Source organism: Astyanax mexicanus, chromosome 3 (genome assembly GCF_023375975.1).
Source record: "Astyanax mexicanus isolate ESR-SI-001 chromosome 3, AstMex3_surface, whole genome shotgun sequence".
Classification (NCBI taxonomy): Eukaryota; Metazoa; Chordata; class Actinopteri; order Characiformes; family Acestrorhamphidae; genus Astyanax; species Astyanax mexicanus.
In genome coordinates, this window is record NC_064410.1 from 49,617,417 (window position 1) to 49,645,042 (window position 27,626).

The window sequence follows — 27,626 nt, forward strand, 5'->3', positions numbered from 1 at the left end:
ACAGAATGACAGTAGAGGGGTGTGCACATTTGGACCCCATTAATTCTCATTGGTGAAACAACTCAGTTTTCATACTCTTATTCAAAAATTATTATATATAGTATGACGAACTCACGTGGACAAAACTGTACAATAACTTCACAGACAATAAGGATTTTCAATAACCTCACATATCCAAACCAATACCAAATATTCAAGCCTTAATTGTGATCAGTTGCACTGTGCCTTTTGGAGTACAGACCCATTAGATGTACTCTAATGGCAAGAACCATTTCTTTGCTTAAAACACAACAGCAATCTGGAGAATAATACATGATACAAGATAACCCCACAAAGCAGCTACTGTATTAAAAAAGGATCTGTCTGGTGGCGAGTGGAAAATTACACATGTAACCAACACATTACATGACCTGACCTGGATCATCTCTGTAGCTACAAACAGTATAACTGTACCATACATGTGCTGTAATGGCAGATTACAGCAGGCTGTGTATACAGTGAGGGCACAGAGGCAGCAAATCCAGCTAGTAATTAGATTGTGGGCCGGCAGTAATCTAATGAAGGCTCCCCCATCAGTTTCCCCGAAACAGCAGTAATGCACTTAGCTGTATCCCCAAATCAAAGCACACCATTTACCTCTGCTGTGAACATTCCTATAGACAGAGCCACATCAGCAATACCTTCCCTAATGCTCTCCTACAATTTTACTCTCCTGCACCACAGCCTTCCCGCTGTGTGGTCACTACTCCTATTCTAGATTCTTTATTTATCCTTCTGAAAATTATTATTATTTTTTGTATTTCAAGGGTAGTTTTAAATCAGACTGATGGCCTTGTTTGCCACAAGAGAGCTTAAGACCTTGGCCTGTCAAATAAACCATCTTCATGCAGTCATTACTGCATATGTAGTTGTAGTGGATTCTAATCTCTACCACCATGCTTGGTTTCAATCACAGGAAAATCTGATCCAGGGTGGAATAACTCAAATCTGATATTCTGCTTTAATGTGAAACATATCTGATTTTGTCAGAACTTTGTAAACATGTCAAATCTAATCTTTTTAAACCAGATTTGAGCAGTTTTATTTATTATTATTTATTATACAAATACACATCAGACTCACAAATATGTGAAACAAGGAACAGTCACCATACGAAACCCTGTTTACTGTGCAGCCATCTTTAAAACAGGCAATTTCCAGTCACACAAAAGCAGGCTCCCATCTCTATGAAGAGGAAGAGATCAATATACTAAAAACTAAAGACCAAATTAACATTTTAATAATACATTTTAAATGACACATAAAACAGATATATTTAACACAAATACACAAATCACTCAACCCACTTTAGGTTGTCAGATAAGAACCAGAGACAAAACTGCAAACACAATTGAAACTCACCCCCATGCAGTATGTCACTGTTGAGTTAAGCCAGGCGGACACTGTGCGATTTTAGCCCGATTTTAAGCCCGATCTGGTCAGATGCGACTGAATTTCATGATCGGGCCGAATTTTAGCTTGATCGTGCGTCGTTTGTCGTGCAGTGTGAGAGGGGAAGCAATGTCCGATTAATTGCCCATAGGAGCTGCGAATGAGCAGTCGGACGCGACCAGGGATTTCTGACATGCCAGAAATTTTGGTCGCTTGTCTCACAGTGTGAGCTGTTTTGCGGGCCGATTTCTTAACGTCACGACCTGTTTTCCCAAAAATCTGCACAGTAACTATAAATAATTATTAGTCATATTTATTTCTGTCAGTTATAAGGATTTATATTTATGTTCGGTACACAGACTTATAGCTTAATATAGCAGACACAGGCATTCTGCTGTTTAAGAATTTCAACAGATGCTTATTCTCAGTCAATAGCTGGAGTTTTTGAAAAGAAAAATTAAAAGAGAAAATATCTTTGACAAACATAAATTTATTTTATTTCACTTTGCTATTATATCTGAAAAATAAAGCACATTGTCAGCCTCTGGTGCTGCCCGTCAATTATATAAAACTTAAAACATGCACAGAAATATAAAGCTATATTTTATAATTCGTTTCTTTTCGCCAGGGCAAATTTATTAAAATTATAAATATGTTAATTTATTAATTAAAATCTCGTCCAGTGCTCCAGAATATTAGCCACGCAAAGCCAGCTTAGTGCAGCGCGTGGCATTGCGCGCGGCATTGCCCGCATAATAACCTCTGTCTTCTAAAATAAACGTTTTAATAAATAAGGTCGGAGAAGTGTAGTAAAATTAGTGCTATTAAACTTACTAAAGCTAATAAATGTACTGATAATTAATCAAGATAAATCAGACAAAATGCGCTGCGCCTCTCTCTCGCTCTCTTTCGCAGCGCGGAGCTGAATTCAGCGCGAGGCTACAGGAACTCAGTTCAGTTGAATAAAAATAAGTAAGGGCCTGTAAGTACAAGCAAAGGACCTGTAAGTAAATATAGTCAAATATAAAGAACAGTTTGAGGTTTTGGTGAGCTGTTTTCATGATTTGAAACTGAAACTAACTGAAACTTTGATTATTCTGCAGAAAGCCTGGGTTATTTTAAACGAATTTTTAATGAGTTTATATTTTATATTTTTTATTTATTCATTTAAATTATTTTTCTTCTTTTATTAATCAAATCATTAAATATATATCTTCATAAGATATAATTTTTTCCCTTTTATGTCAATTTTTATGATCTTTTTTTAAGGTCCTATTTTTCCTTTTTTACGTATATATTTTATTCGTCTATAATAAATGTCAGTTTTTATTCCTATTTTTTATATATATAATTAATCCCTTTTAAACTGTTAATGCTCAGCGGCACTGTAAATGAGGGTCCCTATCCAGTGTGAATAACCGATTGCTTGTTTAATATTCAGTGTTGCAAAACCAGTTTTTACATAAAAAATAAACAGAATAAAAAATAAAATTATTTTATTTTATTTAAGCTGCTGGTGTTTCTTTCGCAGCCTGACGCGCAGTCATTTTTCTATGCGCTCTCCTTCTGTAAAACGGACAACCCGTAGAGTCCACGTCGCCTCAGCCACCTGCGAGTCCATGTACGTCTCTTCCGTGGACTTTCAGCGCACAACAGGGCACAAATAAGCAAAGCTAAGCGCTTTCTTTTGCAAGGCGTTGTGTTGAAGCGAGAGTTTGTACGCAAAGAAAGCTCCGCCTACGGGCTGCGTTTAGACGTGCAGTGTAAGCTCCCCCGTCGCAGCAGGTCAGTCGGACCGTACAGTGTGTGCAGATGAATCGCAGGCGTTGTTCATACACGACAAACGATTCAAACGTGCTGTTTGAGCTCTCCAGAACGCATCCGATTAAAAAAATCGCACAGTGTCCGCCTGGCTTTAATCAGCATCATTTTCTCATCAGCATGGCCTGCTGAAGCTGTTGCCTTCCCCCAAATTTGAACAAATGCAGGAAGACAATTTTAAGGCAGCAACCATCTTTAGCATAACACAGGAAAAGGTTGAAGGATAAACTTCTGATAGCTAAGTCACAAACCCCACTAACAGAGGGTCCATTTGCACACTGCAGGTTTAATACCATGACTGATACTAAGCATGTTGTATAACACACTTGGATCTCCACAGACACGAACAAATGGACTGTATTTGATTCCCTCTGCATATACCTCTCCATGCCTGTGCTGCTGAATTATAAGGATCCTCTCGCTGTGTGCCAGAGGACTGAGGCAGAGGGGCATTGAGTGCACCATCAGACGCCCAGCAAATCTAGGTCAGCGTGACCTTTCCCCACCACACAGGGAGACTGAATGAGCGTCTGAAAGAGTGAGAGACACAGACGAGAGAGGAAAGAGGCTAAAAAGGCGGTTAAAAAGAGAGAGGGAGGAGATAAACTGGGTGACAATGAGAAAAAACAGAGATGCAGGAGGAGAGAAGGCAAAGCAGAGAGGCTGTAGCTGCACCCACTGACTCTGCAGGTGGCACCGTCGCCAGCAGAGATGCAGTGCTAAACTCACCAGCACAAACCACGTGGTGTCAACATTTATCCACCACTGCCACGACAAAACAAAATCTACCACTAACTAAACTCACAAGGCCACAATGTCTTAGAGACTTTGAGAGAGACAGAGAGAGCTACATCTACACAATTTTATAGACCCTGTAACACAACTAAATATGAAATGTCGCCAGTGTAAAACAATGACATCTTTATCATAATAGTGTAAATCCAGGAAGGCATTTAGAGTGCATTATTTGTGTTTAAATCACATGGTTACTTATACTACATTGACAGTAGAAATACATATGAGATACTACTATGAACCACTGCAGAATGTTTACCACCACACATCCCAAAACTGAAGGTAATTTTCTGCAGAATATAAAAATAACAAACCAAATTAATATTGAGCAGGTAATCAGTCATACTGTATCATAAAGGCTCATTTATGCTTAAGATTAAATATAGAAACAGATACAAACACAGGTGGAGCCTTCTGTCTGTGCTCTGCATTCATTGTGTCTGTGTTTGTGAACATTCTTTGAAAGCTTACAGATGTACACAGAACAAAAACAGCAACACTGGAAACTGTAAGAGCAGTGAAGCCAGTGGTTCAACAAAACACAACCACTACAGCCATACAGACAAGCAGACAAATTAATTAATATCATGATGTGTTTATGGACCACCACTGTTTACACCACTGCTTCTTTCCCATTTTTTCCTCACTGTTACCATATTTGTAGTTACAACTGTTTGAATCTGCTCTAGTGGCTGTATTGCTTTACATCCATGCCAACATATAGACCACATTAACATTTGAAGCGGATTAAACTGATTGTTTTCATACGCAAGCATGGAGCATTTCTACTGGTTCATTTATCATGATATTTTGACGCAACATAAAAAGCAACTGGAAAAGACAAATTATATCAAAAACAAAGAAACAAAGAAGTTTCTCCAGTTTCACACTGTTCTCAGGTGGAATGTGTCAATCAAAAACAGTTAGTCACAAGTGTCTACACACTTAGACCGTCTCTATTCACAGTCTGGAAGCCTCTGTGATTCCATACTTATGAGCTGTATTCCACCCACACAGCTTTAAATTTTAGGTTTAGAAATCCTGCCAATTTCAATGGAATCCAAGCCACATGAAACTCCTGACTGCTCCTGAGGTCTGAATTTGGCAAACGGTCTCTACAGACTACAGATGTCTGGATATGTCGCTTTCCTTCACAAACACAAGGACACTATTTTTTGTCAGAGTCAAAGCTTTAAAAGCAGTCAGAGACAAACAGACATAAACACCACATTTTCTTCAGCAGTCAACAGGAACCCAGTGGGTACTAACGACACCAACCAGGCTTGCTAGAAGATACTAGTAAATAGTGTCACAGTGTCACTTTCACCAAGAAACAATTCTAACAACACACTTACACTTCAGCCCAGCTTTCTCAGTGAATGGCAGTGCCTGTAGCTATAAAACCAAGCCCAAATATGGTGTTATCTGGTCCCAGAGAACCAGCAATAAAATACACCAAACTAAAAACTGGCCTACAGCTTACATGGCCTGTCTAAAAAAAAGAAGCTACAGCAGCTGCATGTGATGCACTCCTACCTTTCTGTAAAGATTTAATTTGATTGTCTTTTGGAATACAGCCTCCCTAACCACTGATAATACCATACTCCTTAACCCATTAGACAGATTTCAATCTCCTTTCTATGATTAAAAAAACCCTGAAACCTCACAAGGCATCCGGTGTGCAACCAGCCTGAGGTACAGTACTTCCTCATGTGGTTACTCCTACCACAGTGAAAATACAATCTGGTTGAGAGGTTTTTTGCTGCTATCTTTGCAATAGTAGACTGAGACTAGATGTTGGACTGCTTTTGAAAAATTAAGCTGAATCATAGATGATACGGCTTTTACCCTACACATTTCAAGCAGTATATTGTAACAAAGGAGTGGAAAATTACATAATCAATACTTTCAACACAAAAAAAAGATGAACAGAGATGCCAATTGCTTTAAAACACCCCTCTATAATCAGAACCTACACAGGACAATGCATATTAATGATTATTTCAGCCATGACTTCTTCATCGTCTAATGCAGCATTCTTACAAATAAACAATTTGGCGACACTGAAATTTGGAGTTGACAATCTGAATGCATTTGCAGTGAACAAGCTTGCAGTATAACCACTGATTAAGGGATATCACACAATTAGTCAACAATCATATTTGGAGTTGACATATTTTTATAATCAAATAATTGACATGATAAATGCATTTGCAGCTAATTGCACAATTTAAAACAGCATATATCTTCAATAACACATAAATGAGGGATTCCACCCACCACAGTGCATGTTGTGCCCAGATGTGACTTTTTCAAACAAGGTAATCAGATAATATATTTTGACAAACCCAAAAACTCAATGTCTTCCTCGTGGTGGATGTAAGGTGGGCGCATTAAGGTGTTTCAGCTTGTATTCAGGTGTTTGTTAGATGGACGCATGTCTACAATATGTTGTTTTTTGTGGGGTTTTTTTAGGTGAAGACAGTGATTTAGATTAATGAGTTTGCTGTTTATTAAGGTTTGTATATTCCATGCCTTCTGATAAATGTGAATTTAATCTTGTTAATTGCACTTATTATATGTCCTTATTTTATGCAACCTATTTGCCCAGCTTAAACTATGTAGAATGTCTAGAACAGTACAGATTAAAATGTAAGCATCCAACACAAGGCAAATCTGGGTCAAATCACAGCTAGTTATTAGCTTGGTTAGGTGGCTTGTCACCTAAAGTCAGCGATGATGGCTAGATACTGACAACTGTGTAACGTAAATCTCTGCTTTTTATCAGGTACAATGGAACGGTCAAACAATAAATCACCAAAATAACCAGTTCGCTGGCTAACGAAACAGCTAACCCATCTTACCAATGATATAGCTAAAAAATAACGTTAGCAGCTCGCTAGCAATCAGTTCCTCTGGAGAATGCCACGCCAGGTCATTGTTTACACTGCTAGCTTAGCTGCACAGATGCTTCATCTTATCTTCTGGCTGGCTTGCAAACCATGAAATATGAGATTTAACACTGTCTAACTCGGGGAAAGCCATATAACCTAGTAAACTAAACACCTTGCTTTACAGACAGCTGGGCCTTTTAATGCATACATGATATTTAAGGTCTGCAGTGGAGCAAAATGATAGCTTGAGACAGACCTAGCTAAGCTAGGTGTTTTCCTCGCAGGGTAGAGAGCTAGCATTAGCTAGCTAGCTAAAATGGCTATTTGGGTTAATGGGACAGCTGGAGTGTACTGATTTTCAGCAGCAGCATTTCAGCTAGCAACTGCTTATGTAGCTATCTATATTAGCTAGAATAAAAACAACATAGTGTGAACTTATAGTCTGAAAAGGGTGTGAACTTAGTGGTACAAGTGCTAAGTTTAATTAAATCTTTATGCTGGTCACAAGTTGCCCACTTGGTCATAGCTAGCTAACCTAGCTAGACCAGTCTAGCTGGGAGGTTTGGCTACTCTAAAGCAGAGCTCACTGATGAAAACTGTAAATACATTTAAGCACACTTTAACACACAGCTAAACCCAGTTTATCACCAACATATTACATGTTTTTAACATGTTACAAGCTAACTATTTTACTTAACTAGTTAGCTAGCTAACTAACTAGCAGGCTCGCAGGACCATAAATCAGAACATAGCTTGAAAGCTAGCTAACCTAGCTAGATCCATAGACCTTCCTCTACATATATACATATTATATCCTAATATGTATCCAAAACACTTCAAAACAAGGATCTTCACGCCTCTGTTAATGAAAATGCGATTTTAACCCCAAACCAGAGCTTACAATTGTTCAGCAATGTCTCAAAAATGCTGTCTTCATAAATGGTCAATCCAGGTCCGGAAGGTAGAAATCTGTTCCAGGATTTTGCTCCGACTGCCTGGGTGGCTCTGCGCAGCAGAACTGCATTAGAGCCACCAGAGCAGTAGGAGCAAAATCCTGGAACAGATCTCTACTTTTCGGACTTGGACTAGCTAGTGATTATATATCACTGCTCCCTAACTAGCCAGCCAGCTGGCTAGCACGCGATTCAATCCCAGCCCACCCTCACTATTCCGGGGCTTTACCAGATTTGAAGAACGCCGCTATGTCGGCCGCGTCCTTAGCCGTCTCCTCGCCTCCGTCCCCCGAGCTCATGTCTGCGGGAAGCCCGAAGCGATTATCCCGAGGTTAAAAGTTTGGTTCTTCCAGCGCAGGCGGTGGGTGAAGTATGTCCGCCCCTCAGCTCCAGCGAGGCGGTGACACGGACGGAGAAGACCGCTGCTCTGCTAGGCTAGGGACCATGAGCATTCCTCCATCTTGGAGAACACAAATTAATAGCACCGGCCGGCGGCCCTTCCGACTGAGGGCTAATCGGGAAGGAAAGTCATGGAAGAAAGCAGCAGGCAGGGGGCGTGAACACAGAGCCACACAGATCCTCTCCTTCCCCTCTTTCCGCTCCTTCTCCTCCTCCGCCTCCCAAACAAGAAGTGTCAGAAACCCAGCTAAACTAACTAGGGTTAGATAAGTCTTTTTTTGTAATTAAAGTTTTAGTGAGTTTTAAAGTTTTAGACACACTAAAACAACAAATTGTGACACAGTACAAACAAACGGGTACAGTTCAAGAAAAATAACATACAGGTCTGGAAAAAAAATAAGAGTCCACTTCTGAATCCACAGTTTCTGAATCAGTTTATCTGATTTTGCTATTTATATGTGTATGTTTGAGTAAAATGAACATTGTTGTTTTATTCTGTAATCTTCGGACAATATTTCTCCCAAATTTCTAATAAAAATATTGTCATTTAGAGCATTTATTTGCAGAAAATGAGAAATGGTCAAATTAACGAAAAAGATGAAGAGCTTTCAGACCACAAATAATCCAAGTAAAACAAGTTCAACATTATAAAAGTTTAAGAGTTCAGAAATCAATATTTGGTGGAATAACCCTGGTTTTTAATCACAGTTTTATGCATCATGGCATGTTCTCCTCCACCAGTCTTACACACTGCTTTTGGACAACTTTATGCCACTCCTGGTGCAAGAAATTCAAGCAGTTCAGCTTGATTTGATGGCTTGTGATCATCCATCTTCATGTTGATTATATTCCAGAGGTTTTCAATTTGATAAAGTAAAAGAAACTTTGTTTTTTTGGCCCGCCAACCAAAAGAGGAAGAGAAATCAGACGGATATAGGTAAGGGTAGAAAATAAATGTTGGTAGAGAGTGCTTTATTAATTAATGGGAGAGGACGGATATAAATAACGTCCATGAAAACCATATATAGCTGAGAATCAATTAATAAGGGTTTATATAACTTTTATAATACATTAATAAGCATAATATATAAAAAATAAAAAAGGCATTCACAATATTATCAGAAAATCTTTTAGTTTTTATATATATTTTTAACAAACATATTGCAATACATAATTGTATTGCTATTTTAAAGACAATATAATGCCACTGACAAATCATAATAGCATTATAATGTATTCACATCCCTTTAAAACAAGCATTAGAATTTGAGTATTTTAATATCATAAATAAATAAAATGTAAGTATGCCATCTCATTCATGTTACTGGGCTCACCTTGCTAACACATAGTTAAAAATGGCAATTTAGATAATCAGAAAAATGACTGAGGTCATGTCCATATATTATACAGTAAGTCTATAACGTAATTATGGTGAGATAATTACCTCCCATTTAAAAATTGTACTACTGATATTTTCATAAAAAAAAACAGACTTTTTTTTTAACCTAAAATACATTGAGGATGACATTCATTCACAGTATAGCTGAGCACTAAAATAAAAACTAGAAATTTAAGATTCCAAACTATAGCATTAACATGTAAAAGACTATACATTTAATCATACAAATTATGTATAAAAAATATTTTTTGGAAAATATCAGCCAAATTAAAAAGTTGCTGTACATACAATAAACATGATAAAAAACGTAATATGTCCTTACCCCATCTAATTAATGCATTCAACTTCTGTAAGTTTTGCTCCAACAGATTTAAATAGTCACATGTTAGAGCAGATATTTTAGTTTCTAGTTAAATTACTCATTTTAAAACTTTGGATTAAAAGCTAAAACTGCTTTCAGTATCAGGGTTTTAATCTGATCTCCCATTACTACTGACTTAAGTTTGGAATTAGGGTCAGGATTAGTTCAAAGTTGGAGAGAGTTCTGTGAAATGATCTTGAAATCAGTTTAATAGACAGTTTAATAGAGTCTTTTTCTATAGGACAGAATGACAGAAAGATATTTTCAGACTGTAAATCTGAAAGTAATGTTTATTATGATTTATTAAAATTTTATTGGGTAATTATCTCAAGATATGAACTGAGATTTTTTGATGGAACAGTGTCTGTTGATGAGCCCTTAAAGAGCCCTGGATTTGAGACCAAATTCTAAATAAACTGCTATATACTGATCAGTGTTTATTAGGATAGGTCCAATCATGGATGCACAGCTTTCAGTAGACAGTTGGACAATGGTAGACATGGTATGGTAATAATGTGTGATGTAGTGATAGGAATGCTGTCTGAGTGTCGCATTAATGCCATCTACAGGTCAGAGTGAGTAATGCAGACAAGCGTTCTCTAAAGCTGTGTTTCTCAGTCCTGCTCCTGGCATCCCTGCTCTGCACATTTTAGAGGATTCCCAAACTCTGTTAGTTTTGACCACCCCTAACCACTAATCTTCCTATGTCTTTGTACAAAAAATTACCTCATAGAGCTGAAAAGACTGTGCAAATCTGTAAACAACGCAAAAATGCTAATTCGAGGAATCTAAAGCATAAAACATATTACAATTCCACATATTTCATGTGTCTTTACTATAAATCTCTGATGTAGATTTCTAAATAATAAATATAAAAGAAAAAAAAAACATTAAATGAGAAGCTGTCAATGAACTGTCTATACTTATATACAGTCACTGGAAGCTGTGGTTCTCGACCTTTAACTGGCACTGTACACAGAGTTAGGCCTGTGTTGAGCCCAGAGTAGAAAAGACAGACACACTATTTTCCCATTACAGTCAGTGGAGCATCATCATTTTTTGAAGCTACCATTTTAAGGTAAACATAAACTTATTCAACAGACAGGAGATTTTAACTGGGTTGATTCCTTTAATGATTTCTTTTTGTCTGAAATAAAGTAAAAGTAATACACTTCAAGATTCTTTAGAACATTTATCATTGCAATTCTCTGATAACTAAACTTTGCGATCTAAGCAATATTTTTACATTTTGTGGAAAATGTGATGCAAATATAGTGTTTTTTTTATTGTAAAGAGGTCTCTAGCTTTTGGGTAATTTTTTTTTATTGTTTTTCTTATATGAATTCAAATGATCATTTTGACCTCAACAACATAAATGTCATTTTGAAAACAAATATTTTATTTTTACTGCAAACTTTTACATTCATATAGATTTTTCAGTAACTGCTGTGATCATGTATGACCTAAATGTTACATATCTCTGCACTTTCTCTTCACCGTACACATTTAGTACTGTGTTGGTTGTAGTGTTATAGTTTTATGTTGCACAAATTATTTCATGCTTGCACTTTGTTGTGTTTGTTATCTACATTGTATTGTTTGTTCCATGTTGAACCATAGTTCAAGAAAAACCTAATGTCATTGCATTGTGTACTTGTACTCAGATAGAATGATGATAAAAGTCTATTGACTCGCTTTGGATTGACTTAAATATTTTTTGAAGAATACATCTAAATTTCCTTTTTTTTTTAGATGAAGTAGAACATATCATAAAAAGCTTTAGAATTGTTAATAACCCAAAGAGTACTAAAATCCTAAATATAAAATTATATATATATATATATATATATATATATATATATATATATATATATATATATATATATATATATATGCTATTTATAATATTTATACAATTATACGTTTTCTTATTAATAACTAATGAAATTGTATATGTTAGTGTTTAAAATGTTGTAAATTGTACTACTGTATTATTTGTACACAATTTATTACACATTTTAACAACAAAGGGACATGAGGGGAAGCGTCCCATTTATTTTAACTCTGTGGCGCCATCGACCACTTTGATCACTTCACAGAAGTGTACACTTCAAGGAGGGGCTTAGGCCGTGTGGCGAGAATTGAGACACAGCCTACAAAAACAGACGACGTGCATTAGCACAGTATCTTGCAATAGCTCCTCGCAGGAGAAGATTAAAGAGGATTTTGTTTAATCGGACACTGATACTCAAACTGCAGGTGAGTTAACCTGACGTTAAATCGCGCTGTCTTGCGTGTAAATATGTTTGCTAGCTCAGTAGCTAACGACACTTAAGCAAACTAGGTTAGGTACGATAGCTAGCTAACCCTAGCTAAGCTAGCTAATGTAGTTAGCTAACGTTAGCTTACCGACATGCTGTCGTTTGTGTAGCTAAAATGTTAGCTAGGTTAGCTGATAACTAACCTAACTATATAAAATCAAGTATTCAGATTTATTAATTCCTCTTCCTCTTATTTCTTGTCGAGTAACCTAGCCAGCACTATCTCCCTAACGCAGCCTAGCTAGCCTAAGCACTTCAAACCAAGGCATTTAGCTCTATGTGTTTCATAACAGCATGCTAAGCTAACTGTTAATTTCTTAGCAGGTGAGCAATGGCTGCCCTACTTACTGGAGTCAAAGACGATGAACGGGATGACACCATGGAGTGCTTAGTAAGTTTTACATTCTTATAGCTAGTTAAATTAACAGTTAGTTACAGTCTAATAACAATAACATTGTAGTTAGTTAGCAAAATGTTTACTCACCCATCCACATCATTTAATACAGGTGTTCCAGTCACTTCCATTGCCACAGCTGTATAAAACCAAGCACCTAGACATGCAAACTGCCTATAGTTGTTTATGAAAATACAGGTCTTTCTCAGGAACTCAGAGAATTCCATCAATGCTGCCTTTATTTATATAGCAAATTTTATACATGCGATGCAGCTTAAAGTGCTGTCCATAAAAAGGAGAACAAAACACCCAGTGTTTTTTTTTTAAGAAATAAAGAAAACAAGTAAATTTACCAAGTAAAATAAGATAAGATGAGGTAAGATTTATAAAATGTTTTAGCTGTAAAATATTAAAATGAATAAATAAAAAATTAAAGATAGTATATGGTAAAAAAAAAAGTTTATAAAAATTCTGCTTCCCTACTTCCCTTCTTATTAACTTTAGATACTATAAGTAGACTTGCAGTGCTTGATCTAAAGGAACGATTTGGAACATATAGAGAGAGACAGTCTGTAATATGGGAACAATAGCAATTCAAAAACGAGGAAAAGTAAAGAAATAAACCAAAAATGACAGATGGGGGTCAGCGGTTGCTAAGGCGCATTGCACGCAGAGGTCGCCAACTTTCTTCAGAGACTATCATTGCACACCTCTTAACTTAATCTGGTCTTCAGATTAGCTAAAGAACAGGTAGAATTAACTGAACAATATGGGTTTTCTTGTCTGAGGAGCTTCATCTAAGTCTTGCGTCCCTAGACACAATGCAGAGCATCAGATGCTGTGGGGTAAACCACATTGCGACTGGGCTTTAGCTTTTCCACCAGTCCAATCGACTAGTTAGTCTAGGTTTGGCAGATGCCAGGAATATGGCACTTGTCTTCCTGCACTGTGCCAAATGTAAAGTCTGGTGGAGGGAGGGATCATGGTGTGGGGTTGTTTTTCAGAAGTTAGACTTGACTGTTCAGTTTAAGTGAAAACAACTTCTTAGGGTCCGTAAAGACATGGATGAATGAGTATCATGTGGAAGAACTTAACTGGCCTTCGCCCCAAACAGATAGAACACCATTGGGATGAATTAGAGCAGAGACTGTGAGCCATGTCCTCTTGTCCAACATCAGTGTCTGTCTGGGAGAATGATAAAGACAAATCACATAATCACATTCCCAAACCTCCTAAAGAATTGAAGCTGTTATAGTTACAAATGGTGGGCTGACATTACATTAAACCACAAGGATTAAGAATTAAAAAAGGGATGTCATTATGTTCAAATAATGCGAAGGGAGACAAGTACTTTAGGCAATATAGTAGAGGTGTGCCAAAAAATCGATTCACATAAGAATCTTGATTCTCATTTACTACGATTCAGAATCGATTTAAAATGTCCCAAAATCGATTCTGAGGGGCGGGTTTTGGACTGATTTTGGGCTGGGTATTTTTGTTGGACCTGGCAACCCGCTTGTCCCTTCAAACCGAGGTCTCCCAGACCCACACAGAGCGTAGGTGTTTGAGAATCACCGGTAAGATGGCAGAACAAGCACTATATTACCTTAGATTAACGTGTAGTTTTAATGTTTTATGGCAGAATGCTTCATAACAAGCATAAAAAAGATCGCTAGTAGTTAGTTTCAGTAACTGTTAGCTAGCTAACAAGCTAACTTTCCAGTTCCACCTTAAATAACGCTACAGGTGGCTGCAGGCTGCAGCATTTAAGGCGGAACGGAAAAATAACAATAAGCTAATCAGAGCTCATTTCAGCTCCTCATCACAGAGGAATTAAGGAATGGACAATATGAATTAATTTCTCCACCTCCTGCCCCCTTTCTGAAGAAATACAACGACCTTAAATTAACTAGTTAATCAGCAGCTGCTCCTGAACTTTAGCGCTCCACTGCTATCATCACATCAGCCCAGCAGCGTCACCTACACACCACCGCTAGTAGCCTGGTAATAAAGCAGTGTTATTTATTATTTATTTATTGTTCATTAACGTCATTGTGATATCCCAGTGATTCCTCTGTCACTGAGGACCCACATTCCTGCACATTTTATTGTTTTTGTAACACATTACTTGCTCCAGGACCAGTGTATATTATGGAGGGTTTTTTTTTCAATAAGATTCATAAGCCAGAAGCAGAAATTTTTATAATTCAAATCGTTTTGAATCAAAAATCGATTTTGAATCGAATCGTGGCCCCCAAAATCGGAATCGAATCGAATCGTGAGATAGTAATCGATTCCCACCCCTACAATATAGCATACAATTTTTATATCTACAAAGCATTTTAGCTGCTAGCTGGAGTAATTGTCTCTAATTTAAAGCTACAGAAAAAAGCTGCCAAAATGTATGAGCTTGAGCATAGCTCAAATGAGATCAGGTTCAGAAGTGAGGTGATTGTTAAAATGTCCTGATCCTAAGAATTAATTCTTTTTACAGACATGTCACAAACAAATACAAGGAAAAACTCATTATAAAATCCATCTGACTACTCCACAGCATTTGAAGGTAAGCAAATTAATGTGTGTGTGTAGCTGCAAATGCTGGCTACTTTAAATCATTGTACAACTGTACGATTTGTAAATGGTAAAAGTGAATTCACCTAATATTGCAAAACACTGTAATTAACTGTTGCCATTGTGATAAGATGCATCATCTTGGTGATTAACCAGTTTTCTCCCCAAAGCTATAAGCAATTCCACCCACTTGTTCTGATGTCCCCAACTACCACACAATACCTCCAACCTGAGAAGACACATGCTGCCTCCGAGATGTGTGTAGCCAGCCAACCAGCCACACAATAATTCCCAACTGGCACTTTTACAGGGTCATTGGACACGCATGGGAGAATGCCAAGTTTGTTTGCATTGCTTGGGTGGCAGTGATTCCAACATTTGGGTGGCTCGACCATTCAGGAACCAGAAGCATCCTTTTGTAATCCAGATTGGGTTATCCCAATTTCTATCACCTGGTGGAAATCTTCCAACTCTTCATGAGATGTATTTCTCAAAAACTGTCCCAGTAGTTGGGTGATTCAGCAAGTCAGGTGTTGGTTGCTGCATCTTCCGGTATGTTTGATGACATATCTTCTTTAACAGTGCTCAATTTCCATTGGCCTGCAGTGTTCTTTTCTGTCACTGGAGGCTTCACTTGAATGTCTATTCCTTCTGGACTTCAAATGTCTCAGTATACATTTCAGAATACAGTTTTTAGCTTCAAATAACACTAGGTGTTGTACGCCTGCACACAAAACTCTCTGTGTTGCATGTGTGTGGGTTTTTTTTAAACACACTTTTCTATGGGATGAACCCACTGTATCATGACACTCAAGTTGTTGTGATTTTTTGGATTAAAATAATTGAAAGTCATTGGAAGAGAATATAATTTTCTCTATATTAGATGATGCACAGTGTGTACTACTTACAGTCATTGTGCATGTGGCCCACTTAAATGCAAATGTAGTAAGATGGTGGGTTAAAGGACCATATGGAGGCTGTCGTGGATTGTTTTCAGTCTTCCAAACAAACTTTATGGTTTGTTTTATAGGTCCAGTTCATTTCATGTACTTTTATGTCTTTTCAGGAGGCAGTCTTGAATGCAGCACGTGCCTGCAGTTGGGTGCTGTGGACGTGCTGAATGTCCTAAACTTCTGTTCTAAACTTATCTTGACAGTTTTTTTCTTTCGGGACTAGTTTCCCAATACGACTCCTAACTGTGCTCCTCACTTTAGGATGCTGAAGATTAGCATGTTTCTCCTTCAATCCATGTGAAGTAAGGAACCCTCTTATCAAACTACCGCCAGTGCAGCATCCCTGGGCAGCCAGCTCTTTCAGAGGAAATCGCAGAAAGAGGCCTGTGCTGGCCAGCACCACAGTGGGAGTAAAGGGGAAAGGCCACCATCTACCCAACAAAAGGGAGCAATGCCAAATGTGCTCTCTTGGACATTAGATGCTAATGGTGTATAATCTGACCTTGTGATACTCAATGTTTTGGTTTGCAGAGTCCTAAACATTCTTCATTCTCTTTCTTTTTATTCTGACAGTCACTTTTTCATTTGCCAGTATCTGGATCAAAGGATTAAATATCTGCCCTTGTGATTGCAGTTGTTTCATTTGAAATAATTTCTGATCAGCTTCATTCATTATCCTTTTGTCCATTAATTATCTCGCTACACAAGAAGAGTGGAAGAGATTTTTCTGCTTTCTTACAAAAATGCAAGATGGATTCTAACTATGGTCCTTTTTATGGATTCTCTTCTGACAATCACTGATTTTAATCTACAAAGGAGTTGAGGCTCATTCTTCTTATTGTCTCTTGGGCAGTCGGAAACGCACAAACACACACACACACTCACACACTGCCCTTCCCACATTTTCTTACTTAATAATACACTGACATAAATGTTGCGTTTAACCTCTCTGTTTTTGTATATGAAAGAATCTGATGGCAGATGTGATTTGTTACCAGTTAACTTACCTTTTTCTGTTTTTTTGCACATCTTTGGTATTAACTCTGCAAAGAGGGAGGAGGCTAATTCTATTAACGGTAAGTAATTACACAGATTGTTTTTTAAACATATATTTTGAATCGTTCGCAGCAATAGTCACATCTTGAGTATTGGTTTTGTATTGTGTTTTAAAATGAGCAAAAATATATTTACATTTCTGTTTAACAATGGATATGGTTGCAGGTAACACCTTATGTTGAATTACTCAATCAACTTTAATAATTTATCATTTAAAGATCAGTCTGTTTAACAAGCAATTAGCCTTATTTGTGTTAGTTGTGTACATTCTCAGAAGTGAAGATGATGGTCTGTAATCTCTCATCTGCCTTCTGCTGAAAGCCTCCAGTAACTCATGTAGCATATGGGCAAGTATGACCAAACAGCAAGTATATCTCTAGCTCTACAGCTTGTGCAAGATCTGCATTATTTCACTTTTATTGTATACAGTATACAATGTGGCTCAATACTGGCTTGGGGATGTGATGCGTCACAGAAAATCTAAGTTGTTTTTTCCTTTGGCCCTGTAAACTGTTAAGTTTTTCAGCTTTCAAAGGTCTGTGAAATTGTAAGTACCAAGGGGCTCGCGATTCCTCCAGGACACTTCCTTTTCTAGTGTTTTGGAATACCACCGAATACCTTTTGACTGGTCAGTGTCTTGCTGATCTGTAACTAACGACCTGTTCTGCTCTCGAGGACTTCTTGCACCTCATATTGGAAAGGAAGGACGAAGACGAAGGAAAAGCCTCTCAATCATGCAAACAATTTTTTCCTCAGCATTACCCCATCTGTGCATTAAATGCATGCATACACACATACCAGGGAGCAGTAAACACAGGTGACCGGAGCAGTGGGCAGCCCTTCTTGTGGTATCTAAGGTACCACAGGGGAGCTGTAGGTTGGGTGCCTTGCGCTAGGGCACTTTAATCTTTACCTGTCGGGTCAGAAGGTCAAACCAGAAACCTTCCGTTCACATGGTTGGTTCTTTCACCTTCAGGCCTCGGTTGCCCTGAATAAATTTCAGTGTCACTGTGACAGCACTGGAATTGTCTTTTAAAAGTCTTTTAAAAGTCTTTTAAAAGATAAACGTTAATCTACACCATAAGTGCACAAAAAAAAGCTCAAAAGTCAAATTTATATTTAAAAATAATGATTTAAATTTGGAATCCTGGAACTGGCAAGTTTGTTTGCTTTTCTGGAAAATATTGGCTACTCTGATTGTCTCTGAGAGTTTCAGAACTTTCAGAGAGTCCAGTTTTTCCAGTAAGCTGTAAGTTGCCACCAGCCTTTCCTTTTTGAAATTCAAGGACATGACATCAAGACTACTGGAGGAAACGCACCTTCTGGGACTTCTTAGAGGGTCTGACATCAGTTTCAGCTTGACAGAACTATGCGGTTGGTCTACGTAAGGTTTATTCTACTTTGCAAGCTGATGTTGAAGAACTGTACAGATTTCAAGCATACAGTCTGCACCTTCAAGGCCTACATACCAGAGGTTGACGGAGGCCTGTATTTGGAATAGAAAAACTGAAAAGCAAAGTATAATGGATGGACAAACAAACCTGCTTATCCCGAGCCGCTGTGGGTCACTTCCATTTCTGTATATGTGCAGATATCAACTCCAGTTCAGCATACTCAATTGACTGAACAATTGCTGTTCAGGTGACTGACTAGTACCAGTGGTGAAACACTGAAAAGCCATGGGCAATGGTCAGTCACAGATGTTCAACTACAGCCAGACAGCTGTCAAGAAAACTTGCTTTGCCTGTCAGCGCCCTTTGTGATGTACAGTTGGTCTAATGGACATTTAATGAATTTTTTTTGGATTGTTTGTGGGGAAACATCTTCTGAACCACAAAGATTGACAGAAATGATCCTGGGAGATGTGCAAAGACTTGGGACTAAGATTCAGTTGTGTCATGCACATGACAACTGTTTTCTCATGCAGTTTGTTGCAATTATGAGTGTTTTCACCAAGACAGAAATAACAGGCAAGTCCATTCCTACATCCAGCTACAAGACTGGAAAGTATCTACATCTACACTTGTGGGCCATTCACAGTACTGCATCAATGTAAAGAAGAAGAAGAAGGAGATGATTGTGGACTTCAGCATGCCCACCTCCCCCTGCACATTGGAGGATCTGTGGTAGAAGTGGTTAACAGCTTACAGGTACTTGGGTGTGCACCTGAGTAACAATCTTGCCTGGAAGGCACATCAGCGGCTCTACTTCCTCAGGAGGCTGAGACGAGCTGGACTCGGGAGCGCAGTTCTCACCTCCTTCTACAGATGTGTGGTGGAGAGCGTTGTGTGCTCCAGCATCAATGTGTGGCATGAAAGCTGCTCTGCTGCAGACAGGAAAGCTCTGCAGAGGGTAGTGAAGGCTGCACAGAGGATTGTTGGAGTCAGCCTCCACAGCACCACGGACATCTACACCTCCAGATGCAGGAAAAGGGCCACCTGCATCAGGAAGGATCCCACCCACCCAGCACACGCACTTTTTCTCCCGCTCCCCTCAGGCAGAAAGCTGCGGAGCATCAAGTGCAAAACAACAAGACTGAGAAACAGCTTCATTCCAGAAGCTGTAAGACTCTTAAACTGCACCTAGTGAACAAACCCCACTTACACGTTCAAGGACAAATTACACATTTAAACAAAACTGACACTTTACATGCAAAAGTGCCTTATGCACTTTTGCATGTTTTATGTTGCTGCTACTTCCCTGTTTCCCTACTACCCATTTATATTATGGGAATTCTATCTTATTTATTTCATTCATAATTTTTTTTTTTAATTCTATTTTATTATATCTACATAACAATTGCTCTTTTGGGTGGAACTGGACAGTGACATTACAATTTTGTTCCACCTCATGTACCACATGTGATGCAAATGACAAAGTCTCCTTAAAGGGATAGTTCGGTATTTTTGACATGAGTCTGTATGGCATCATCATAACCAGTGTCGTGCATCCACACTGACTTACCCCCCCACAGCGTCCTGTGAGCCGAGTTCTTGTCCAGTTTAGGTCAAAGCGAAAGTAGTCCGGCATGTTTGCTGGGGTCAGGAAAATAACTCCTTTTTCTTCCCAAAGCAGTACGTGTTCAAAAGAGTGATTTATTTACATCACAAAAAACTAACCCTGCAAAAGTCACGCCTCGTAAATCACTTGGGTCCTACTTTCTCTCGTTCCATATCAATGCGCGCAGCGCTGCAACCTGACAGCTAGCCTACGTGTTTGGGTCGCTTTGTTTACTTCTCGCCTTGAGAACATGTCTGACTACGAGAGTGACGAGGAAAACATTGATCACCGCTCAGAGCCACGGGGATATCATTATGAACCCAAGTATACAGATGTTGAACTTCGCCAAATGGAATTAGATCGGGCAGAAAGAGAGAGGGTGGACAGAGAAGTGGTGGAAGATGAAACTGGAGCCACTGCTGGAGCTGCGATACCCAGGGTGGCCGACAAATCCTGGTGCACTTGTTTCAAGTGCGAAATAATGCAGACCGAGGTGGAATGCTACTGTTGCAGGGACTTAGTTATGCCCGAGATGCAAGACCTATCCATTGATGAGGATGTCAGCGGGGCAGCTGCTTGCATCACAAACAACAGTGACTTCCCTGCACTCCTGAATGCTGGTGTGTTGAGAACTTTTTTCCTTTTTTTTGCCCAGCGCTAGTACCCAAAGTTTCCTCAGAGCAACATCAGTCACAGGAAAACGATGAAAACTCTGCGGAGAATCAGCCACATCTTTGTTGCTACAGCCTGGATAGTCACAAGTCCGTACCATTTTAACACACACACACACACACACACACACCTAGCTATATATATATATGTGTGTTTACAAAGCTTATAAAAGCCAATAGACTTCTCCCTAAAGTTAGCTCGTTTGCGTTGCTAGTCTGAACACAGCTGCTAAGCACTGCCAAAACACAGAACAAGTTGACGCGTGCGCAGCTCGCTGTCAGAATGATGCGCACTGATACGAAATGAGAGAAAGTAGGACCCAAGTGATTTACGAGGCGTGACTTTTGCAGGGTTAGTTTTTTGTGATGTAAATAAATCACTCTTTTGAACACGTACTGCTTTGGGAAGAAAAAGGAGTTATTTTCCTGACCCCAGCAAACATGCCGGACTACTTTCGCTTTGACCTAAACTGGACAAGAACTCGGCTCACAGGACACTGTGGGGGGTAAGTCAGTGTGGATGCACGACACTGGTTATGATGATGCCATACAGACTCATGTCAAAAATACCGAACTATCCCTTTAAATCCTTAAATATGGCTGCTTTTCGCATGATAGCCATGTTCCGGACATAGCCTAAAACAGACCTGTGTATTGTATGACCCCAGGGCCACATCCAGCCTTTTAGGTTTCTATATCTGACCCATGTGAAGTCAATAGTAATTAGAATTTGAATATATATTATACATGCTATACAACTAAGTTGCTAATTTATCTTTCTAATTTTTGGTTCATTTACAATTAATCAGTATTGTAATTATTGTGACAGGGTCTACACTCTGTATGATTGTTTTGATGTAAAAAATGAATGGAAGTGTTGTAAGTTCATTTCTGAAGCAGATGTACAGTTTTCTGCACAGTGAAGCTGTTGTACAATGTTTCTTGACTGTTTTATGGAATTCAATAGACCTTGGCCCTCCACCACGGCAACTACCGGAATGGACCGATATATTACAGTACTTGGACTACCTGAAACTTGATGAGCCCATTATTGGTAAGACAGCATCGTAAAATCTACCATTTATTGCGAGTTGTAACATGCCAATCTTAACTCAACAGTTAATTGCCAGCCAGTTTTTAGTCTAAATAAGACCCATTCTCATAGCATAATGCTCACATTCTGTGTTATTCTAGGACTGGATTCCTTGGTGCAGCAGGAGGATACTTTTGTGGATGGCAGATGCTATTTGAATTATAAGTGTAAGATGTGTAATGTTGACGGCATCATGTGTTCTATGGTATCTCACATTGTGAGCCGAAAGCATCGCCATAGATACCTGGTAAGATTTAAGAACACGTTTTTTTCTTTTTTTTTCTTTCTACAGTTAATGTATTGTAAAGTAACTGACTATAACATAGTCTTTAATTAACCAAAGTGGTATTAAAGGGTCCTGTAACACAACTTCACAGCAACTGAAGAGGCCAGACTTGCTGACCCAAAGCAATGGTATGGGACAGAAGCAACCGGGGCTTGTTGCCAGAGCCAAGGCTGCAATTGTGGAGAAGCAAGATGGATGGGGTACTCCTTCGGTACGTAATCATAATGAAAAATTATTAAATTATGAAATATTTGATTTTTGTCTGTGATGATTTAGAATAGAATATGCTCACATTGTATGAAAGTAGCTGTTCTGACTGGTTTACTTAAACTCTGTAAATACTCAGTTTGGCATATTTCACTATGAAATATTACGTCACCTCCATCTCTCAGTATTATTGATTTTATCCGTTATAAAAAGCAGTATATAAAAGTGTAAAATAAAAAATTTTGATATATTAAATATCAATATTTAATATATTAAATCATACTTGCTATTTAAGTTTGGATTTTTGTGTTTATGTTCTGGTTTGTTTTTATTTAAGGCCATCAAAGAACCCAAAGAGAAATTCCGGCCAGTAACTCGTTCAATGCTGAAACAGGCTAAACAAGGTAAGGAGTTTTCATTCTTTTCCATCCTGCAGGACCTCAAGCAAGCATAGTATCTCCTGCATTTAAAATGGAAACAAATATAAAGCACAACAATATTCAGTGTGGCATGTAATAAATCACTTGTGTGCGTAATCGCACAACATAACCAAAAAATATTAAACTCTTACATTGACTTGATTACAATAGTAAGTGCATTTACAAACACTTAATAATAATGATGAACTGCTGAAATTTTGATGTTTTTCTGTTAATACATTTAAAAAGACCTTAGTAATCTGATAACAAGAACTTTTAACAAATGTGATGTGCAAACGTACAATAACTTTACAGCAAAGAGTTATTTCTTTTTTCTGTTTAATCTTTGTGTGTAAATAAAAACAGCAATAATTAGCTAACGGACAAGAAATAATTATTATTTGTGAGCATGTGAGTGCACTGAATGAAAATAGGAGTATTAGTCCTCAGCTTAATGTTAATAACCTAAGCTGAAACATGTATGTTTCTGGAAACAATAGCATTTGTCATCTTTAGGCTTAATATAGCAATATGGCTCAACACCACCAGTCCACAGTTTGAAAATCTCAGTTTTAAACCCTTTTTTTTATTCTTTGTCATTATTAATTGAAAAAAAAAAATAACAGTTTGACACCTTTTTTTTTTTTTTTTTTTTAAATCACAGCAGGCCCCAAACCAACACAAGGCTCTCATTCTCACGCATATGAAGCATCATCTTATGGCCAAGACTGGAGAGGGCAGGCTCACTTAACCACAGATGGATATAGACAACCGGATTTTCCAAACAATGTTTTTGGGAAGCCATCTCAATTTCATGGGAATGACCAGAATGATCGTCCCAGAGGTGATGCAGCTCTATGGCAAGCTTATCCAAACACTGACCGACCTGAAAATGCATATTATCAAGATGGCAGACCAAGACCTTATCAAAATGAAGGCTACAAAGAAAAATTACCATATCTTGAAGGAGATGGTAGTGTAAGGTCTTTTGTAGAGGGTGATGGTAGTGGAAGACACCATCTAGACAAGGCAATTCCAGGGAGCTCTTATCGCAATGAGCATCAGGATCAGTACTACCCAGAAATGGATCCCAGAAGAGGGTGGAACTCGAGTGGAGTTGTACAGCAGGATCTCTATCATGGCGGTGTTCCAAGAAGCAGGTTTGCTGACACAGACAGGAGTGGTCCAGCTCAGCACCCAGAAGAAATGGTCGGACAGGTTCGTGGTCAGATGTACGCGTCACGTGATGGAAGAGGACATAGTATGGAGGAGATGCAAAGACCTGGCAGAAGCTTTCAGAATATGGAGAAAGGAACAGACTATCTCCAAACTATGATAAGAGAAGCAAGAGCTGGAACCTATGAGATGCAGGAATATGCCAAAAGGGGTGGTATGGGAGATTATGCTCAGGAACATGTCCCACACAAAAAGAAAAGGGAGAGTAGATTTTCTGATGCCACACCAAAGGAGGTTGAGCTTGCACAGAGGAGGTAATGTCTATTTCCAATTGATGGCAATCTATCAAAGAATGGAGCATGTTTTAAAGAAGAAATCCAGTGTGAAATCAACTTGTAGAGGTGAAAATGGTGTAGTAAAATATGATAAGTGTAAACTTTTGTGGAGTAGCCCACCTCCATTCACCCCCAGCATTCTGAAATACAGCACTTTTAGCCGATGCTCCCAACAGGCTTACAGTGCTGGTGATGGGGGCATAGCATTGCCCATGCAAAGACATCGCCACTTTTTTTAATAAACTTTTTTATTTTCTTTGTTAATGGTGTGAAAATAGCCGTTTCTTTGCACCTGTCACCAGCATTGTAAGCCTGTTGGGAGTATTTGCAAAAAGTGTTGCATTTCAGAATGCTGCGGGTGATCAGAGGTGGGCTGTGTGACAAAAGTTTCTACTCATCATATTTTACTATACCTCCATTTACACATGATTTTTACATAATTTAACAAACTTCATATTTTTTTTTAATATGTAAAGTTATATGTGCTAGTTTTGTATCTTTTATGATTCACTTTGATAACCCTTGTACTTAAGATTTCCAATGTATATATATTTTTTTCAGGTTTAAAGAAGGCACATTTCCACCCATGAATCAAAGTAGAGGCCCAGTTCAGGTGTGTTTAATGGAAAGTTGTCACTGCTCCAAGCATGTGTACTCACTAGATCATTGTGCGTGCGTGCGTTGAACATCTATTAATGAGATTTCTTGCCATCACGTTCTTGTGATTAGATTACAGGCAAGGTTTGCATCTTATGACTCGTCCATTAAAGTACTGCATAAACAACACTTTGCTAAACTTTGTTGTAAATACTCAACAGTAATGTAGACGTTCTGACTGTCTGTTGGTATTTAACATTATTTGATCCACCGGGTCACTTGTGTTGCTTATGTGGCAGAAGTCATATTAACTTCTGCCCAGTGACATTTGGCATGTTGGTTTGTTGTTTTTTATGTTTTGTTGGCCTCAGATGCTCTAACAACTACAAGTACAAAATGACAAAAGTCATTTGGCCAAAGGTCCTTAAGTGTATTTGTTTTTTTTTTTTTTGGTCCTAATATCATATCAAAAATGTCTATACAGGTATTTGAAGAAAGAAGGGCTTTAGATTCGATGCACACTGCTGTGAACTCGGAAAATGTTTTGGACGTGCTGGTAAGTGTAGACGATTAAACAAATAATTACTGTCATTGTTTTGTGTTTTTACTTTTTTTTTTTTTTTTAAGGATGGGGTCCAAATTGACAGTGCAGAAGAGGCTAACTTCTTGAAGCAAAAGTTGTGCGATGTTCTGAAGCAGTTTCATGCGAATAAATCTCAGCGTTCTGAGGTTTGAACTGGATCCTTGTCTTTTCACTACTCTAAAATAAGGTTTATCTTATAAATTCTAAATCTTTTTTTCCACTCCTCAAACACATCCCAGGTCTCTCCAAGTGACAGAGAGTACAGGAGTGACGTATGGATGGATCAGCGGAGGAACGCGCAGGAGATAAGAGAGTCCGCAAGATATGACCGTGATCTTAGAAATTTAACAAATGATTCCACGGGCGTTAAAGAGACATGGCCATGGCCAGAGAAAAATACCAGAGATGTTCAGGACCCAAGATATGTTGAAGACCAGAGACCTGATACAAGATATGAAAATCGTTCTACAGATTTTCAAGAATCAAGACCTTATGCAGACTCTCAATCAGATTTCCCACAGGCAAGAAGGTTCAAGGACAATCCCAGAGATTTTCAACACGGTGGCCAATTTGGAGAAAATCGTATGGCTTTTCAACAGGAAAGAGGGTTATGTGACAACTCCAGGGATGTTCAGCAAGCGGGACATTTTGAAGATCATTTTTCAGCATACCGGCAGGCCAGCAGTTTTAAAGAGAGCTCAAGAGCAGGACATGTCGAAGAGGACCCCAGAATCTTTCAGAGCATGAGACACACCGGGGGTACTGAAGAAAACAGAAGTTACGAACAACAATTTGAAGGAGCAGTATTGGGAAGACATGGCGATCGTGACTTCAGACGCGTTGATGCTCAGCATGAATTTGAATGGGGTGCACAAAGAAATAGATCGACTGGTCGGTCTGATGAGTTCAAGGATTATCATCCAGATGCTGAAAGAAAAGCTTATCAAGGTAGGCTGATGAGCAGTTCTAGTTTCTTCTAGTTCGATGTCTGTTTAGAATATTTTATACTTTGCGTATATTTATTGTCTAAATCTTAGAAGAAATAAAGGGTCGAAAAGAAAATTTAAAAGCTGATCAAATCCCAATTTTGTTTCACACTTATCTTTTCAGAGGGCCATTGGAAAACCAGGTCGCTCAGAGAAGATCAGGCATATGGCGAGAACCAAGCGCATATGCCTCATTACCACGTAGATCCAAGTACAGAACTCTACGATCCATTTCATCCATCATCGTCTCCACCACCAGCACCACCCCCCTCCAGTCTGGAAAAGCTGGCTTCCACTCTCTTGGAGCTTGTGTCACGAAACTGAATCTGAAAGGATTCCTAAGTGTAATGTACATAGATTTGTATTTGCTTATTTTGTGTAACGGTTAATTATAAATGTGTCATGTCTATTAGAAATGAATAACAGACATAGTTCTTTTCTGTTCTGATTGGATTGTATATTGCATTTGTAGTTGTTTTGATCTTTTTGAATTGTTGGCTGAATCTAAAAGAGAATTGTTGTTGCAGAAAATACCAGAAAAAATAAATTTTTGTTCCTAAAATCCTTCTGTCTCTTTCCTTAATTCCTCATGTCAATTTTCTTTCTGGCCGAGTTGTTCAGTGTTAACATTGGGGGGGAAAATGCAGACTTTCTGACTCCTAATAATGAGTATGAAAATAATTATCCCATAAGAGCCCAGACCCAGTTTTGAATATTGATTCAAAATAATTGGATCAGTTATATTGAGCAGCCCATTAATGATTCTTCTGATCGTGATCAAGGTCACAAAACTTCTGTAAATCTTTTAAGGTTTAAATCCCAAAGCAACACATCACAATGACAATTTCACAACATGTTTCATCATTTTGTTCAGCTTTGTAAATTGGCTTTTGGTAAATGGGGTCAGATGCACACATTCACAAAC

At 38.4% G+C, this 27,626-nt stretch overlaps 2 protein-coding genes across 6 annotated transcripts in view; one reads left to right on the top strand and one right to left on the bottom strand.

The window, feature by feature from the left end:
* trioa (trio Rho guanine nucleotide exchange factor a) overlaps nucleotides 1-8,448 on the bottom strand; it is a 158,831-nt gene extending 150,383 nt beyond the window's left edge. Inside the window, exon 1 of the mRNA XM_049475422.1 lies at nucleotides 8,124-8,448. Within this exon, the coding sequence (XP_049331379.1) occupies nucleotides 8,124-8,193 (70 nt within the window). The 5' untranslated portion in view covers nucleotides 8,194-8,448. The remainder of the gene's footprint in view (nucleotides 1-8,123) is intronic.
* Nucleotides 8,449-12,184: 3,736 nt separating this feature from the next.
* Nucleotides 12,185-27,265, top strand: si:ch211-13c6.2 (uncharacterized protein LOC100000125 homolog). Of its 5 annotated transcripts, none has more exons than XM_007245644.4 (14): nucleotides 12,185-12,312; nucleotides 12,696-12,765; nucleotides 15,263-15,331; nucleotides 17,344-17,368; nucleotides 21,987-22,073; nucleotides 22,214-22,359; nucleotides 22,490-22,609; nucleotides 22,943-23,009; nucleotides 23,689-24,514; nucleotides 25,097-25,148; nucleotides 25,617-25,688; nucleotides 25,760-25,861; nucleotides 25,955-26,663; nucleotides 26,826-27,265. In XM_007245644.4, exons 2-14 carry the CDS (start codon nucleotides 12,706-12,708, stop codon nucleotides 27,023-27,025), a joined length of 2,535 nt encoding a protein of 844 aa, XP_007245706.3. In that variant the 5' UTR covers nucleotides 12,185-12,312; nucleotides 12,696-12,705; the 3' UTR covers nucleotides 27,026-27,265. The 5 variants fall into 5 exon arrangements, with proteins under 5 accessions (XP_007245706.3, XP_015460392.3, XP_007245707.3 ...); XM_015604906.3 differs by having other exon boundaries at nucleotides 23,692-24,514; XM_007245645.4 differs by having other exon boundaries at nucleotides 12,699-12,765.
* Nucleotides 27,266-27,626: the final 361 nt, after the last annotated feature.

What these genes read in the sequence shown, in the direction of transcription:
- si:ch211-13c6.2 (XM_007245644.4), top strand. Translation starts at nt 12,706, where the DNA reads ATGGCTGCCCTACTTACTGGAGTCAAAGACGATGAACGGGATGACACC. An exon ending in ACTTGATGAGCCCATTATTG is followed by an intron (nt 22,074 to 22,213) that starts GTAAGACAGCAT and finishes GTGTTATTCTAG; the next exon opens with GACTGGATTCCTTGGTGCAG. An exon ending in ATGGATGGGGTACTCCTTCG is followed by an intron (nt 22,610 to 22,942) that starts GTACGTAATCAT and finishes TTTTTATTTAAG; the next exon opens with GCCATCAAAGAACCCAAAGA.